Source organism: Alligator mississippiensis, chromosome 3, assembly GCF_030867095.1.
Source record: "Alligator mississippiensis isolate rAllMis1 chromosome 3, rAllMis1, whole genome shotgun sequence".
Classification (NCBI taxonomy): Eukaryota; Metazoa; Chordata; order Crocodylia; family Alligatoridae; genus Alligator; species Alligator mississippiensis.
This window is the reverse complement of record NC_081826.1, coordinates 288625434-288644848: the sequence shown is the minus strand read 5'-3', so window position 1 is coordinate 288644848 and position 19415 is coordinate 288625434. Positions and strand designations below refer to the sequence as shown.

Genomic DNA, 19415 nt, shown 5'->3' with positions numbered 1-19415 from the left:
GTCCCCTGAATATCCCATCTAATTCCAGCTCTGGTAGTATACAATTAAAAGCATCTGGGCCAGGTTAGACCTTCAACATTTACAGATTCTACATAGACCTCAAACTTTACTACTATACTATTCATAAGGTGCAAATCTGTCAAGCAAAAGGTACCCACAGCAGGTGCCAATCCGATACATACTGGATATAGCACACAGGACAATGTTAACCCTGCTCTCATGAGATCAGTGTAAAGGCAGGTTAAACAAATAGTAAAAGGAAATGAGCAAGGAGGAGAACTCTTACAGATGTTAGAGAGGCAAACATCTATTGCCCCATGTTTTATTCTTTCAGCCACCTGAATAGTCCTTCTCTCTAGTCCTCACTGAACTGCACGTTATTGGGAAGCATGACATTCCTGTTTGAGGCAACAATTACCCAAACATATCAGGCTTGGTGAAAGGTTATTTGATTCCTAGTTATAGGTGCAGCTGTAGCATGGTCTATTCAAGTTACTCAACACTTGAGACGATAAAACCCCGTTTTTAGTTGCTTATTATTTAATAGTTTGGGATGAGATCTTCCAGGCCAGATAACTACCTCTGGTGGAGGTTTCTAGATGTTTCAGACAAAGCAGTTCCACTACTTTACTTCCAAAAGAAGAGAGTGGAGAGGAGGGGCGGGAAATCCGAAGCATGCATTTTGCTCATACCCACTGCCATTTATTCCACTCCCCATTTCCCACCCCCGCTTCACTTGCTGCAGCCCCAAATTCTGTTCCTCGAGTCCTTCCTCTCATCCTCCGAGCAAGCATTCACATGTGTAATTAGTTCTCTTTTCCAGAAGAGTTTGAGCACCTTTTCCCACAAAAATAAAACTATTCCCCCTGCCTCCCCCGGTCAAGAAGCAGTTTGCAGCAACATCTCTGTAGATCTCTCCAACTTCTGCAAGAGACCAGACTCTAATTAGAAGCCCTTGCTGCACCTCATGTTCAGCGGCCATAGTACGACCTCTGGAGCTACCCAGGTTCAATGAGACGGGCTAGAAACCAACATCTTAGCCTGTCTTTCTGCACTAGTGCAGGGTAATCCCTTTAGCATGCAAGCATCAGAAACAAAACTGCAAAACCTCTTATAGATTCATACAAGCTAGGGTTGGAAGGGACCTCAACAGATCATGGAGTCCAACCCCTTGCCTAGACAGGAAAGAGCACTGGGGTCATATGCCCCCAGCCAGATGCCTATCCAGCCTTCTCTTAAAAAGGTACAGCGACATTTATAAGTTCCAGCTAAAAGCCAAGAGGAAAAAAAAAAAGATTAATTTTGTAGTCAAATCAGGCTTTGAGTAATAAGCATGATGTACAGGGCCACACACTGAACGAGGAAAAAGCAATGCCTTTCTCATTAAATGTGTAAAGCCCATATTGTACATCAAACGAGTCCTTCTTGCAATCCATTTCTGGTACCTACTTCAAAAGAGATGAAAAAGAAGAATAGTAGGTGGAGTCGGGAAGAAAGCTTCAGATGTTGGAAAAGCATGGAGAAGATCACCCCTTAATGCCCGTTTACATGTGAACGTGTGCTGTATTGTTCACAGCACTGAAACATTTAAACATTAGATCACTGCAGAGAGATCAGACTGTGCAGCATAACTCTGGAACACCCGCTTTCACTCTGGTTGACATGCTAGCGTATTTATTAAATTTAAAAAAAAAAGTTAAAATTTCAGGTGAATGGACAGTTGACAGCAGTATGCAAGTTGCAGCTAGTTACTATGGTGATAGAAATTCTACATATGAGATAAGTCTCAACATACAAACATGAAATAAAGTACGGTTTTAACATAAGAACATCCCTATACTTAAGTAAAGCATCATTATTATTATTATTTTTTTTTAAACTTTGTTTTGTTTAATTTCATGAGCGTCACTGTGGTACCCAAGGTTCGTGAATGCTAGTAGTTGAACAGTAGGATATTAAAACCTAGATACTGTAAAAACCAAGAGACCCACTAACATATAAAACAGAGGGCACTGACAGAAGTGACGTTTGTCATATGATCAGCCACTGAAAGTGCTGTATAGGTGTGCACTGACAGAAGTGCACAGCTGCTAGGCACTTTAAGAAGTGCCCAATCACGCAACGTATGAACCTTCATTACATTAGGGTTCAGATGAAGGCACTCCAAAGTGAAGCACCTTCATTAACCTCCGTTAGTGCGTGCTGGGAGCAGGGCTGGGCTGAAGCAGCCCATCCCCATCCCCAGTGCTGTCTTCAGGATGGGAAGGGGAGAAGGGAGGGAAGGGACTTCTGTCTGGAGTTTGCCTGAGGTGGGAGAACTCCAATTCCCACCCCCTCCAGCGCAAGCAGGGAAAACCAGAGGCAGATTAAGATTTATTGGGGCCCTGGGCAAACACAAATTAGAGCTGCCCCACCTACACCCCCCCAGTCCCCTAGAGGACCCACTTATGGTGCTGCCACTGCCAAGGGCAGGGCAGGCCTCCATGCCCTGCAGGTGGGGGGGAGGGGGGGGGTGGCCAGGCTAGGGGTGGGTGGCACATGCCCACCACTCCTCCCTACTCCCACCCCCTGCCACAGCTGGAAAGGAGCCCAGCAGGGCAAAGACGGATGCAGGCTACCCGTTGTGGGCTCGGGGCTCTCCTTTCTCCCCTCCGTGCCCCTTAGGTGAGCCACCTGTGGCTCCATCCTGCTCCCCACCCCAGCTCTGGGGTCCCATTCACCATCCTGGCTGGGCAGTACCCCCAGCTCCTTTCTCATTCCCTCCCCCACCATGGGGGCCTCAATCTGCACCCCCATGCCCGTTCTCCTCCATTAGAATTACCTGCAGGGAGCTACCCACCTGTGCTCCTGGAGGCACTAGAGGGGGGTCTGGGGGTTATAGCCACCCCAAAATTCACCTTAGCCCCCCCATAACCACCACTCCCAGCACTGTCACCCCCACCCACAGCCCGAAGAAGGTGCAGTGCTCCTGGCCTGGCTCAGGCCTGCCCCACTCCTCACATTGCCGATTGTTGGAGGAGCTCCATTTGTCGCTCTCTCCTCATCAGCAGGGAAGCAAAAGCCATGGTTTTAAACTTGGCACCATTTTTGTCTCCCTGATGCCGATTGGCTGAGAGGCCCTAGCAGCCCCACTATTTGCTGCCAACCAGGAAGGAGACAAAAACGGCATCATGTTTAAAATCAAAGCTTTTGCTTCCCTGCCAGTGAGGAGCAAGCTGCAAGCAGGGCTCCCTGACCTGTGCATTAATCTACTTATGGGCAAACCCCAGCATGGACTTCCCTCCCCTCTTTTCTCACCATCCTATCCTGAGACAGCAGAGTTGGGAGAGAAGGCTACAGATGCAGCCTCTCTTGCTGGATCAGCTCCAAAGTGGAGCTTGATCCCGCACCCTCCCAACTCAACAACAACTATCTGTTGGGTCAGAATGGTCAGTAACTCATGGTGCTTTCTGTGAAACGCCATGAGTTAGACCAGGGAGTGGGACAGCTGTCAGCACCCAGAGGTACTCAACCTTCTTCCCACTCCTTGTGTTCACACATGTGTGCCCTCCCCTCACCCCTTAACATCAGGGCCAAGAGACCTAGAGGTCTCTGACATGTCAACATGGCTCCTGCAGGAACTACACTGACCTGCCAGTGGGCTCATGCCAGTTCACACTGGCTTCACAGGTTGTTTACACTAGAGGTGCTCAATCTTAGACAAGCAAAATTAAATCTTGTGCATAAGTCTTTACAGGATCAGGGCCCCAAAACTGCCCATCCTAACAGAGAAACTTGATTTAACTGCCACACTTAGCTTTTGGCTACTTCGTTAAGTTGATCTTATAAAATAATTAATTTAAAATATTGGACTGTGCCTCATTAAAACTCTGCTTTGCAGCAACAGCTGAAATACTGGGTGCCAATTAAACTACCATGCGACTATGACTGACTACTACGTATCATGCTAATATTTTCTCATCGTTTCCTTGTGCCCCATTGTCTGTCAGTATTCACGTTCTTCTCAGGCCCCATCCTTAAATTTTAGGTTCTCTGGGGAAAGATCCGTTTTTGTTCTGCAATTGTCTAATACTTCATACGACGGGATCCAAAAAATAAGGCTCCCAAGCACTATAGTAATCCAAATAAATTATGATCCCAGTCACCAAACTAAAAAGTTCCTCAGGCACCTGAAATAATGCTGGAAGTAACATTTTTCTGAAGCACCCACGTAACTTAGGAACTTTGGAAGTCCAGGGGATTTGAGTTTTTAAGTTGCTTTTAGGTAAAACCCTTCGCAGGGTTCAGGGAGACCCTTAATTCTTAACCCATTACACTGGCTTTACATGAACACACTCATGTCCTTCACATATTTGTAGAGGAAAAGGATTTTTTCATTTTATTTCACTGTGCTGCCCACTACCTACAGCAGCACACTTTAGCACTTACAGTTTAGATGCAGACCTAAACAAGCAGGTTAGCTCCAAGGAATCAGGCTAGAGTTTTCGATGGCTTTCAGCTGCCGCTCAGCATTGAGCAAGTGCATTACTTTTTAATGGAACAAGAGACCACTTGCTGGCAGAGCCCTAACAGTTTGTGTCAGATACACAACAATTAATTATCCTAGCTTTACAAATTGAAATTGAAGTTGGCAGAGGAAATACAGATTTATTTTCAGCACACAGGAAGGAGCCTTCAGAGAAAAATATTGAGAAATTAGAGCAGATAATAAAGTGAGCTCTCCCTAAACTTAAGAAAAAATGCCATATGGGTGAAGGCATATTTAGCTGTGCCAGGGAAATGCTAGGACTGAAAAACCTCAGTACTGGCAAAACAGATGGCACAGAGACATCTAGCTACCTCACCCTCTCTTCCCTTCACTGACCCTCAAAGATACCTTAGCTATCTTGGATAATGTACTCCAGTGTCTGTTTTATCAATGAGAGTTGAATACAGTAAGTAAAACTACCCTGTTCTCTTGAGAGTCAGGTATGGGGCAGTATTCTAGTCTTACGGGTTAAGTACAGACAGTCAAAAAGCCTGAGGCTGAATCCATTCAGTTTTCACAGGTTAATCTAAGTTGCACAGATTGAACCGCCAAGCAGGGATCTGGGTGTTCTGTTGGCCATAGAAAAATGTACATTTTCCTCTTTTAAGGGGAAAAAGTGGATTTTCTCCTCCTTTAAAGGAAAAAAATACAGGAAACAACAGGTTTCCCCCTGCAGGCTGGCAGAGTTCCAGCCTACCAGAGGCTGGGGGAGCAGGAGGAGGGTGATCAGGCAGGGGCACCATGTGCACACACATGCATGTGGCAGACACCATGTGGAGGGTGGCTCCCACAGGTAAGTCGGGGGTGGGGGGAGGGGGGATTGAGGCCTCCATAGTGAGGAAGAGAGGGAGGGAGTTGGGCAGAGCTGGGAGTGCTGCCCAACTGGGGCATTGCATGGGGCCTGCAGCTGAAGCAGGAATGTGCAGATGCAGGGCCCAGCTGGGGAGCGGGATAGAGCCACGGGCAGCTCATCCAGGGGGCAGTAGGAGGTTGACTCCCAACCACTGCCCACACTCCTGAAGAGGGCAGGTATGGTAGGCCAGTGCCACCCAGATTCTTGCATGGGGCAGGGGCAGATGTGGGCTGACCACTGCAGGCTCAGGGCTCCCCAGCCTACTGTGTTTCACCCAAGAGCCTCTGTGGCCCAGCAGGAAGGGCACATTGTACCAGGGCAGAACAGGGCATGGAGGCTCAGTGCCACTGCTGGAAGCTCCACCATTTGTGGGGGGGAGGGGGCAGCAGTGGGGATGGCAGCACAGAGTTGTGCCCCATGCTGTTGCTGGGTGGGCAGGGGGCACCTCACTATGGCAGTGAAGGGGTCCTGGCTCGGCACCAAGCTTCTCCACCCCACTCCGCCCTCCTGTGCTGGGTCTTGCCTGCTGGGCCCCGGAGGGAGGGCAGCAGGGCAGGAAGCCCCAAGCCTGTAGCCACCAGCCTGCATCCCTTTCCCTCCCCAGGGGCTCTGTAGCCCCCAGCCTGAACCCCTTCCCCCCCCCCCCCCAGGAGCTGTGCTCCAGCTATATAGCCCGTGGGCAGGAGGGAGGCTGTGGGTCGGGAGTGAGGGGCCTGGACCCATGTCCTGGTGAGCAAAGGGGGCAGAGAGAGCTTTGAAACCCCAAAATCAAATGCCAAAATTTATAATTTGTTTTATTAGAGTGACTGAGGGACTGGTAGGCTTCCAAATCACTTTTAAATTGTAAATATATGACTAAAACATTGTGTTCAACACAGAGAGAGGGAGAGAGATTTCATTTAATTCATGGAAATACAGTGTTTTGGGTTTTGTTTTGTTTTTTAAATCAGAAAATTTGTGATTTTTAAAACAGAGAAAACCAGGCTCCCTGCCAATAAGCAAGTGAACAGACATTCATTTTTGATTCTACAAATGCTGCCTGCCACATGCCTGCAGTGACACAGGCCAAAAGCTGGGGACAGGGGTACTAGAGCACACCTCCTCCTCCTACTAGAGCAGATGGCTTGGGCCAACACTGGCCCTTCCACCCTGAGAGGGTGAGTTTGCAAGGGAGGTGCAAAACATCCTGGGATGCTGGGACCCACGAGCTAACTTGAATCTGGAGGGGATCTGAGACAGAAGTTTAATAAAGCAATTTAACCTAAATTAGTTAAGCCTGATACTACATGCATTCAAGTTTATCTGAAACAGGTTTGTCATTCTGAAAGTGGTTTATATGCACTGAACTTCTGTTGCATTACAGATCTGAACTGGTTTCTGACCACTTATACCGGTTTGTGTGCAACCTTTGACCCTAGCCCTGCAGTGGCATGAAAAGTTGACTGGGAGAGTCTTTTCCATCTTTAACTTCAGAGGCTACCACGGCAGAGCCACACAGTAAAAGGGAACTGAAAGCACTCTGCCAGGATTCAAATCCACTTGTTAAAGCAGAATGGATTTGTATTGCCTCGAGCTCCTGGCAGTTAAAAGCTCAGAAGAATGCAGAAAATGAGGAAAAATAAAGGAAGCCACAACACCCTGCAAGAAGGCACTGGCATCCATGCCTCAGAATGGAATGAGCAAGAGCTGAAAATTTAAACAAGGAGTACTTAACAAGGCAAAGAGCTTCTTGATAAAGGATACCAATCCTATTCCAGAACAACGCTGGTGAAGCCTGAGTTTCAAAAGAAACCATGCAGCAGCACACACTTCATTCAACTAAATGGAACAGCGTTCATAGTAGATGAGCATGAAGGCAGAACTTGCTGAAAGCCACAAAAGAAGTGCCTTGATTGCAGTCAGCAGACATCTCTTCAGAGAAGGTTGGTTACTTCAGGACTCAACTTTTTTTAAATGATCCTAATGTTGATGATAGCTGCCAGATGGATACAGCCAGGTGTTGAAGTTCTCTCTTCATCCAAAGAATGGGCACAGCAGGACAACAGCACTGCACCCTCCGTCACCAGTGTGCCTCAGCCATGACCCCTCAAGGTCCAGAGGATATTACCCACTCAATCACAATTTCATTTTATTTGTACTTACCCAAAGTGTTGGAGCTGTGAGTTGGACATGAATTGAAATGAATCCTGCCTCAAAGATCAAGACAGACATACTGAAGCTGAGATGGGCCCTATGGGCAATGCCCAAGAAACTGGCCAGTAACCAGTGACAATGATTTTCTAGTGGAAGCATATATACACTTGAGCCATTAGAAATTGGACAGGCTATTACATCAGGTCACAGAGCACAGAACATCTTAACAAGAGGGTAACTGGCAGATCAGGATGAGCAAACTTATTTTTAGTCACTCCATGCCAAGTCAGAAATGCACTGAAAGGAGGCTGTACTACTGACCTGCCCCTGTCAACGGATGGGGGACTTAAGGACATCAGATGCTTCACTAAGTTCACAACGAACATGTGCTCATTTTATTCCTATCATTGCCCGCTGGGGATCAGAGGGTATTCGCCACCCTGAACAGGAAGCGTCTGTCATCCCAGATAACTTATTGTGCAATAATGGCAGGTCTCCAGACCCAAAAGAAGCAGTATGCGCTGTGCTCATGGTATCTGTAATAAAGTCAGCCGTTAATCAATATTTCTTCAGTCACTTTGCAGACAGTAAAAGGATTAAATGGAGCTGCTGTCCAGATGCCCTGAGCAGCTGTAAATAAGAATCGCTGCAACTGCTAAGACATCAATTGGAGTGGCCCCACTCAGTGCTCCCATAAGCAGATTCTCTGTCAGATCCTCACCTGCCCCCAAATCATAAATCCTTGAGCTGTGTCTCTGTGCAAGGGTAAGAGCTGAACCCTGATTTGAGATCCTGAAACGAGGCCATTCAAGCTTTTTAGGCAACGCTTGCATCAGACATGAAGGCTGAAGGAGTTTGAGAGCCGAGTGCTCTGGAACCAGCTGCTACCAGAACTACATCCGAGGCCAGCCCAGGCTTCTGTTAGTACTACCGCTAACCACTGTCGTGTGCTAAATAGACAGTGTTCTGTCACTGAATTCTTGGAAAAGCCTATTTATCTAAAAAATCAGCTAGTGAGAAGTCTGGATTTCTTGGCTAGGAGTACAGTATGTCTATCTTTTAAGCAGAAGGCAGGGCAGATTTGTACCTTACCACTTGTCTATCTTAAGTATTGTGATTTGCAACATATTTACACCATATATCATTGAACATTGTAAACTCTTTGGGGCAAGGACTATATTTTTGAACTTCATGTCAATTCCAGGCATGTAAACGTTACAGTGCTGGCCACCCTGTACATGGCTGTATTACTGATAAATAACAGTGAAGGAACGTTTCAGGGTTGAGCAGCAGGGATTTACTATATTGCTGTAATGGTATTTCTATTACAAAACATGATTTGAAAAGAATAGCAATAGGAACGGGAAAGGACAAGGCAAGAAGACCTCGCATGAAGTTCAACAAGGACAAGATAATCTTATGAGGTTCAACAAGGACAAGTGCAAAGTCCTGTACTTAGAACAGAACAACCCCATGCCCTGGTACAGGCTGGGGCTGGGCAGCAGCTCTGCAGAAAAGGACCTGGAGGTTACAATGGACAAGAAGCTGAATATGAGCCAGCAGTGTGCACTTGTTACCAAGGTGGCAAATGGTATACTGGTCTTCATTGGTAGGAGTGTTGCCAGCAGGCGAAGGGAAGTAATTATTCCCCTCTATTCAGCACTGGTGAGGCCGCATCTGGAGTACTGTGTCCAGTTTTGCCCCCCTCCCCCCACTACAGAAAGGATGTGGACACATTGGAGCAAGTCTAGCAGAAGGCAACAGAAATGGTGAGGGGATGGGGAACATGACTTCACAGACTTATGACAAAAGACTGAGGGAAATGGGCTTATTTAGCCTAGAGAAGACAGGGGGGGATTTAATAGCAGCCTTCAACTACCTGAAGCGAGTTTTGAAAGAAGATGGAGGTGGACTGTTCTCAGTGGTGGCACATAACAGAACAAGGAGCAATGGGCTCAAGTTTCAGAAAGGGAAGTTTAGGTTAGGAAGAATTTTTTTCACTAGGAGGGTACTAAAACACTGGAACAGGTTACCCAGAGAGGTGGTGGAAGCTCCCTCCTTGGAAGTTTTCAAAACCCAGCTAGACAAAGCTTTGTCTGGGATGATCTACTCGGGGCTGGTCCTGCTTTGAGCAGGGGGTTAAGCTAGATGACCTCCTGAGGTCCCTTCCAATCCTAATTTTCTACGATTCTATATCTAATATTAATTCTAGTCTTAATCTATTAAATATAGATATAAACTTCCCCCTCCCATCATGTACATAGTTTTATATAATTAATAGAAACTTTGAGAAGGCAAGAGGAAGCCCTCTTCTCATGTCTACAGTAATTTATTACCAACAGCCATGCTTTAAACACAATTATCAGCACAACTCCAGCAGCACTGCCCTGGACCAATTTATACAGGGATCTTTCCGTCCCTGGTCTCTTGCCCTCAGACTGCAAACAGAGAGGTCAGTTGTGGTGAAGAGCTTTCCTCCTACCCCAGATGTGCTGAACTGACAAACCAATGGGATAATGTATAGCAAAGAGAAACATTCAGAACTGGCAGTCACTGGGCACATCTATATGCTCATTAGTGTGCCTTAGATACTGCACACTCGGTTAGTACTTTATTAAGCTAGTACTAAACTGAATGTGCAGTAACTAGAGTTACTGCACAGTAGCACCAACACACGGTTATTTTGTGATGCTTACTGTGCACTAGCCTAATAACACTACATAGTAGGCCATTAGCAAGGTTTAACCGCCATGCTACTGCACAGTGTTATTAGGTTAATGCACAGTAAGCATCTTGTGTAGACACACACACACACACACACACTATGAACTTACAGCAAATTTAAAGCCACTGGCCTACACACAAACAGTTGTCAGAACTCAAACCCTAATTAATATCCTTAAACAATAAAACTAAAAGCTTTTACTTTCATTTTTTCCAGGGTGGAATCATTTAAATAAAGTTATTTGAATCAGGCAGCCAAAAGTTCAATTTTACATACTGATTTTTATCAGCTTTTCCATTGTAATTTTTGGTTTAGCTTGTTTTTTTTAAGGAAAAAAGTGTATTTTCACTGGTTGATATAACAAAACATGTTGGTTTACAACTAAATACAGTTTTTACACTAGGTTTGGTACATGTGTGTTTCCTACGCACGCAAACTAGATAGATATTTAAAAAAAAGTATAGCTTAACATATTTGGATCATTAGAAATCTGACATTTTAATATTCTGTAAAATGGTGAAATAGGTGGGGGGGGTTGTTTACTAGGGCTGCTTACAGATATTTAAAAAAACAACAACAACAAAGTACACCTTACTGGAAGAGTCAGAGCGTTCAACCCGGCTCTGCAGTGTCTGTATAGATTAGGTGCTTCAGCAGGGCTTTTTGGTGTTTTTATTTAATAGCTGATTCAGTCAGCTATTAGATAAAAGTACCAAAAATCCCAGCGGAAGTACCCAATCTATACAGACATTGGGTGAGCTGGGTCCAACAAACGCACTACCTCTTCAGGGCATGTGCTAGGCTTGGCACAGGAACGTGCCGAGTTTAAAATTAAGTGCTGGGGTTTTTTGTTTTGTTGTTGTTTTTTAAACAGCTGTAAGCAGCTTAAATGATTAACATTTTGCTCATATTTGTATTGAGCTACACGATGTAAACTCAAAATTTCACTCCACACAAAACCAGCACTTCTAATTAATTAAAAACAGAACTTTCATGTTTAGTATACAGATTTTTTAAATCAAAGCATGGTACTCATTTACCACCAACTAATTTATTAAACACTAGTATTATCTATTATAGTATTAGAAGTATGAACTGTGGTTAGTGAATTCAGCCAATTATTTCAGGTCACCCTGGGAAAAGTTTTCTAAAATGCCTAGGTGAAATTTATTTGAGCTTAACAACTACAGGTTTCCCTCTATTTATACAGGTTGGATTTATGTGGGTTGGTATGCGATGACCCTTTCGTATCTGAAATTCATTACATGCAAGGTAAATTCACATGTATGTGATCGGCATAGGCCGATTTTATGCACTCAACATAGGCGTGCTCCGCCCTCCCCCAAGCAGGTAAGTCTGAGTTTGTGAGGGGAGGGGAAAGGGCCATGAGCAGAGGGGAAAGGGCTGTGGGGCCTGCTGAACCTGCAGCAGCCGTCAGCCCCAGCCTGCCCGCCCCTGCTGCAGCTGCTCTGGGGGTGGCAAACGCTGCCTCCTTGTAGCTGTTGGGCTCCACCACACCAGGAGGTTCAGGGCACAGTGTAGCCCAGCATCTGCAACCAGGTGGCATCAGCTGCTCCCAGGGCTGCAGCGAGCGGGGGTTGGCAGCTGCCTGCAGCAGCACAAGAGCAGGCTGGGGATGGCAGCCGCTGCAGGCTTGGGCCAGCAGCAGCACCAGGCTCTTCCCAGCACTCAGGTGGGTGAGTGGGGCTGCCACCCACCCCAAGCACCATGCAGAGCCTGGTGCTGCCCCTGCTGCAACACTGGGAATGGCAGACACTGCCTGCTTGCAGCTACTGGGCTGTGCCACGTCCCTCTCCCCGTCCCTTCCCTAGGTCCAGCCTCACTCCCTCACTGCCCTGGGAACTCATCCCTATCGGTTTCATTGTAAACTGGGTTCACTTTATGCAAATTTAATTTATGTGCTGTTCCCTGGGAATGCATCTACCACAGAAGTTGAGGGAAACCTGTACTTGCAATCCATGGTTTCTGCTATAATAAACCCCTGGCCTTGTGTGCTACAGTATTTTAGTTTAGAGCATGGAAAGAGTTTGACAAATTAATGTTTATAACTCTGTACATATGGAAAGGGACCAAGGAAGGCTATTTAACTGAAGTGCCCAAAACCATACAGGAGCAGGGAGTCAACAATTACTAAGCAGAGGGTTCTTTTTCCATGAACTGCAGAGTAAGCCTCCATTATTGTGCCATGTTTTTAATGCTTGACCTCACAAGTTAGATGCTTTCCCACTCATTCCTATACGGAAGAAAACCAGCCTTTAACAACAACTTTTAGTGGAGGGCTCATTAATTTAATAAAAAGTATTGAGTCATTTTAATACATTATGCTAAATGTACAACTTAGCCTAGACTATAGTATATTCCATTCAAATTTCATTTTAAGCTAGTTTATTTTTAAAGGAAAATTTAAATTATAATCTAAAAAAAAAAAAACAATTTTTTTCTTCAAAAACAAAAAAAGACTATTTTTATTTTTTTAATAAAAACCCAATTAAAAAAACAAAACAGAACAAAAACCCATTTTTATATTTTTAAGTAATCAGAAAAACTATTTTAAATCATCAATTTTTATTCACCCTGCATTTTTCCTATTTTAGTTCTTACCATATGGGTATCATTACTGAACACAGGAAAGGCCCAGCATATTGAAAAACTTCCATCTAGGAAACAATACTGAGTTTGCTTGGCATAAATGCATAGGGGTTGCTCCAAATAGAACAAAAACCTAAACAATGGGTTGGGGCAGGCTTTACCTCCATGATTGGACTGGATGCGAGGACCTTTGTTTCGATATTGGTGTCGCTGGCAGAGCCCCCAACAGTGGCAAAGAAACGCATGGCATATTTGGCAGAGACAGTTTTTCCAGCGCCCGACTCTCCACTGACGATGATGGATTGGTTCTTTTCATCCCTGCAGAGCAGAGAAGAAAGACTTGTAAAAACACAACAGTTTCTAAAAATTCAGGGGCTTGATCAACAACTTTTCAGGAATCTTGCACCTGTACACTTATCTCAGTTCATTTTTTTTTTGCTACGGTCAGGAAAACTTAAAATGAAGTTTTCACAACCTATCGTAGAAAGAATCACACACACGATGCAAGTCTGAGACATTTCATAACTGGTATATTTGAGATGCTTCTGGGCATCTTAAAAACACGATTCCTTTAGTCTCACCACACACTGCCACAATACACAATGCATCACTGCCTTTTATCACCTAGAAAGAATATCCTGGCATTTATGACTCCGAACTCTACAATGCTCCAACAACAACTTGACTGTTTTAAGACTCTTCCTACCAAAACTCAACAGGAATTTGCTGGATATTGGCCATTAACTACTGTGCTCTTGGTCTCCCGCTCTGATGCTTGACTCCTGCTTTCCAGTATATGAATAACTGTACGCACAAATAATACTAATATGTCTTTTAATTGTGGAACTCACTGCTGTAGGATACACACACACACACACACACACACACACACACACACACAATATGAAATGAATGCTCCCCAAAATGTTAAAACGCTGGACTTGCTACGTCAAGCACTTAGGAGTTAAGAAGCTACAGAATTTAGGCTGCCATGACAAAATCATTTGGACTATTTAACATAAGAACACACAATTGCTACACCAGTCTGAGAGCCTGAGCAGGGTTTTTGTTCATTTGGAAACAGTGATGACACAGGCTTATCTTTTACACGAGGGTAAATTCCCTGTCAAAATTCAAGTCAGGAAACCATAGCATGACCGGGGTGGGGAGGGGGGTCATGGCTTCTTAATTAAATAGTAGTAGGATTTCTTTTTAAGACTCGGCAAAGGAAACGTGCCTCTCCATCACAGCTGAAGAAACGAGCCTCAAAAATTGGCATTCAATAAAATAAACAGCTAAAAACAAAGTACTAGGAACTTCGGCTATCGGCACTGGTGCCAGCGCTTCTTATAATGAGAGAACAGATACTGTGTATTCAAACAGACATGCATGGAAACATAGTATGAATATGGTCAGGGTCCTGGTCTTTCAGAGATGATGTATTTTTTATAAAAGGGAGGGGAAGGGAGTATTAACCCCAATTTAGAGATGAAGGAATCCACATTAGCTAATGTCCTTTAACCAATTGTGAAAGGTTCTTGGGGTGAGGGGGAGAGGGTGATATCACCTGGGTCACAGAAATATTATTCATAAACAAGTTCAGCCAGAAGGATGCCAGCCAAAGGTTGTTTTAGGATCCTGTCTGGCAAAGCAGGAGGCTGGATAAGCATTTGACAGCATATGTAAATTCCTGTATTCCTGCAGTGGCTTGGATAAGATGACCCTTCAGGTCCTTTCCAATCCCACGATTTTAAACAATGGAAGCAAGGGGATCAAATCAAGTGGTGTAAAATTGGTATGATTGCAATCAGGCCTAACTAGTGAATGAAATAGTGGCTACAGAGACATTCAGTTTATCCTGGGAAAGTTGCTGATCTCCTAGGAGAAACCTGAAGTGCACAGATGTTCAGGATTTTTCTCCCAGAGCAAAAATGGCCACTCCAGAAGACAAATAAATGGGGACAACTAGGGTTAGATCACTGCTGGGAGAATTTCTACTTGGAGAGCAAATGTCTGTCCATGTTCTCTTCTGAGAGAAACCACAAGACAGTCCTTCAGCATCCCAGGGTGCTTTGCTCCCATTCTCTCCCCCTCCCCAGAGGTACAATGCGTCACTTGTTGGACTTGACTGCTCCCTGCCCCCTCCCCACACTGCAGCAGGGAGACAAAGGGCAACTGAGCAGTCTGGGTTAGCCAATCAGGGCTACCATGTGTACTGATGCCACTGTGTCCAGGCAGACTGCGGGAACCTGCAGAAAGCCAAGATGTGCCCACAGGAGCCCTCTGGCTGTGTAGCCTCAGCACTGCAAGCTCTCTGCTCTTCAATGGCTCAACATTCAAATATCTGCTCAGGTATCTCTGGGTAACTCTTTCTAACAGAAAAACAACCCCAGAGGAAGTCTCCCACATCATCTGACCACGTGTACAAAGGCAGTGACAGACTGGCTATTCTGCCCAGCAGCTCTTTTCGGGTCCCACAATCTCACTTATACCAAGGAGACAGGTGGACTAAAAAGAGCAAGGGTGATCATCACAGCTGTCGTCTCCACCATATCCCAGGAACACATGATTTCCTGTAAGACCACTGGCCCATTATCAATCTGCTCCTGAGAGATATCCTGACCAAACCAATTTAGGCAGAAGAAATGCCTTCACCCTGCTACACTAGCTAATCTCATAAAAAAAAGAGAGAGAAATGAGTGCACGTAAGCCAAGATGTGGTCTCGTATCAAAGAGCAAACTGTTCTGGAAGTGTCAGTGTCCCAGAGCTATCACAAGCAGAAAAGGTTACATATCTAGATGAGTTTCTATCTCATGGCTAGCTACTGTCCAGACTTCTTGCTGCATCAACAGCACCATGCACAGCTTAGAAAGGTAAACAGTTTGCAAGGACCAGAGGGAGAATTACGATCAGCTACCATGCCAATCTCACACATTTGAGTCCTTACGAGTACCTGACCCTGCAAAAAGAAGTATAAAGACATTGACTGTGATAGTTCCCCAAGCAGCAGCAGTTCCATATTAGCTACACAGAGCAACTGGTAGGTTCAGGCAAAGTGAAGAGATGCAGAATAAAACACAAGCAGAGCTGTTCAGGGGAAGGCGATAACAGATAACTGAGACACTGATTTAACAATGTTGAAAAGAGAAGCACAACAACTAAACCTAGTGAAGAGTTCTGGGATAATCTTGTTGAAAAGTTGTTTGCTAGACCTCTTGCAGAGAACAATTCACTGCACTAAGCAGGAAATCAATAGAATGGACACAAAAACCAACAGCAAACCAACAGAAAAGTGTACTCTCAAAGCCGTGACAGGAAAGACAAAACAAAAGGCTTTCAAATTTCCCATAAAACTGTAAATGAATATCCATTGCTGGATGAAGAAGAGAGGAGGGAGAACGGAAGAAATGTGTAATATCAGTCAGCAGTGCTTCTTGACGTTTTCCCATCCTAGAGACATATAAACTGTGTCACTGTCTCTATGAACTTATATGTCAAGACAGACTAGAATGATACTGGGTCAAAATAATTAGGCCACATCCATTTAAGACAACCTAAACGGACAAAATGAAATCATGTTGGCAGCAGCCTGAACGCGGATATACAAAATTAAGTTGGATGGAGGATAGATGTCATTCCTAAACCCCCACGCAATTCAAAATATCTAAATGCATGTGCAATGACTTGTATAAAAACAAGGGTGAACTTTTTGGGTAGGCATGCCACAAATCAGCTCCATACCCTTCCCAAATGCCACTCCAAATCCCTTACCCTACCCCATGTGCTGCTTTGCTTTCTGCTCCCAGCCCCATGCTCCCTGCTTGAGCTTCTGCTTTGATTTCTGCTTCCTGTCGTGCTGCCAGTCCCCCCCGCGATCTGCTGCGTGCCATACAAAGAGGCTGTGCGTACTACTTGGGGTACCTGTGCCACAGGTTGTCCACGCCTAGTGTAAAACACGGCTCAGCTTTTTTTCACTGCACACTGTACTCTATTCAATTCGCAAACATGGACTAAAAGTACCTTAACACATCAATTTCAATAGCACAATTCACTGCTGTACTCTGACCAAAACACAATGTAAAGATAACCATTAAACAAGCCTCTTTACAACTGCAAATAGATATTATTTTGAACAAAAAGTGCCAGTAACACTTGTATTGTGGCAATGGAAAAGTTACTGCAGTCTGTAAAAGACATTATATGTAATCATGAAAAACTAGGGCTACACTGATAAAGAATTTTTTGGCGGATACCAATGGTAGATTATTAACCAGCCATATCAGCTGATACTGATCCGATTGCTGCTATGCAGCCTGGCAGCTTGGAGAGCAATGTCTGGTCAGTGATTCGGGGGGGGAGCAGATCAAGACCCCTGCAGTAAGGGAGGAGGGAGTGGGGCAGGGCATGGGGCAGTTCATCTGGGGAATGCACAGGCCTAGGGAGGGGGAGGTGGGCAACGGGGTGGGCTACAGCCATCCTAAAATTAGCTGTAGCCACTCTCCCAACACTGCTGCTGTGCACCCCACCTGCCCCGAGTGCATCCCTAGCCAAGCCCCCCCCCACCGGGAAGAGGACAAAGCAGCCCCCAGCCCCAAGTGCATAGCCCACCCTCACCCCATGCACAAATCTGGGGGGGGCACATGCCCCCCATGCCTCCCCCATGGGTATGTGCAGCAGCAGAGCTACCCCCTTCCTCAGCCCCCTGGACAAGCCACCCACAACTCCATCCCTGTTGTCCTGCCTGTGGGGCAGGACATAAAAAGCCAACTGCTGATCATTTCTATTTCCTTTTATCGGTGCCAATACGATATGCACAATGTATTTGTGCACCTCTACTGAAAACTAGCCCTGTCCAGAGACAGTTACATTCAGCAAGTCAGCTCTGGCACCCTTTGAGGCCAATGACACTAAGTTGTCACCTGATCATTCTAATACTTTTAGACAGAGAGAAAAACAAGTACCAATGGTTATAAACTCCTACAAGACCGTTTTAGGCTGGACATAAGAAAAAATTTCTTTACTGTCCGAGCCCCCAGGACCTGGAATAGACTCCCTCCAGATGTGGTGCAGGCACCTACTTGGGACCCATTCAAGAAATGCTTGAAGGCTTATCCTGCTGAGGTCCTTTGATCCTAGCTGACTTCCTGCCCCTGGGGCAGGGGGCTGGACTTGATGATCTTTGAGGTCCCTTCCAGCCCTAATGTCTATGAAATCTATGAAATCTGCACCCCCATGCCCCTTTCCCCCCCACCCCGCGAGACTTAACAGCCAGATGCTGCACTCCAAGCTGCTGGGCTGCATTTCTGGCCACATGCATGCTGCAGCCACATGCATGCACACAGTATTTATGGGTGACATTAAATCAGCCACATCAGCCATAAAGAAGCCAACTGTTGATCATTTCTATTTTCCTTTTAATCAGTGCCAATACGATAGGGACCAAAGTATTTGTGCACCTCTACTGAAAACCAGCCCTGTCCAGAGGCAGTTACATCCACCGAGTCAGCTCTGGCACCCTTTGAGGCCAATGACACTAAGATGTCACCTGACCATTCTAATATTTTTAGACAAGAGAGAAGTCTGCAAAGATATCAAGAAAAAAAAGAGCTTCATGTGCATGTGGTCTCAATGGTACTGAATCCTTTCCATAATGTTCCAAAATTATGTTTTAACAAATTAGTCATAAAATTTAGCATTTCAGTAGACTATTACCTACAATAAATGTTAGAAAAATGTTGTGATCCTATTTATTAAGAACCTGATAGAAGTCAAATAAGATTTTGAGCAGGTGATGGAGGAAAAAAAAAAAAGGTGGTGAGGAGAGGCTCCACATACAAAGCATCAGCCCCTCAATGAGTTGGATGAAAAACAGGTATTGATAAGGCAAAAATTAAAATACCATCAGGAACTTGCATTGCAAGCCAGAGGGGGGAAAATGGCTGGGAAGAGCTACAGATCTACTTGAACACATAGTAAATTGTTTTCAAAATTGGGGGAAAAAGAATGATGCCAGAAATTACAGTTCTGTTAGTTTAAATGCAGTATTAAGAACTGATGTTGAAGGATAAAATAAATCACGGATATGACCACTAACAAGTTGTGCTGAAAGGTGAGTTATCAGACTGAAGGGTTATTGTTAAACCATCTCATGAACTGGTCTTGGGATCCATCCTTGTTGAACATTTTCACTAGCAACCTTAGCACAGGACTAGATGCCTGCTTAGGAAATGTGCAGGTGATATCAATATTGGGGGGTGCTGCCAATACAGAAGACTACTGGCATAACCTGGTTGAGTGTAGCATTAGCAAGTGGCAAGAAGTGCCAAGTCACGTGCTTTAATAAGCAACAAGTAACAAGAAAGTCTGCTATAAGATGGAGGCAACAGACTAAGAAAGACTTGCATGTGCTGGGTGATCATAGGGTGACCTTGAGACCCAGTGTGAAACAACCATGAAAAAAGGCTAATGCAATTTTATGGTGCATCAAATGAGGTATATTCACGAGAGACAAGAAACAATTAGTACTAGTATACAAGGCACAGATAAGACATCACTTACAACATAG

General features: G+C 45.0%; 1 protein-coding gene across 1 annotated transcript in view; it reads right to left on the bottom strand.

Moving 5' to 3' along the window:
- The window catches only part of MYO5B (myosin VB), a 404810-nt gene that overhangs the window by 202335 nt on the left and 183060 nt on the right, over window positions 1-19415 (bottom strand). Inside the window, exon 5 of the mRNA XM_014593958.3 lies at window positions 13011-13167. Coding sequence (XP_014449444.1) covers window positions 13011-13167 — 157 coding nt within the window. The remainder of the gene's footprint in view (window positions 1-13010; window positions 13168-19415) is intronic.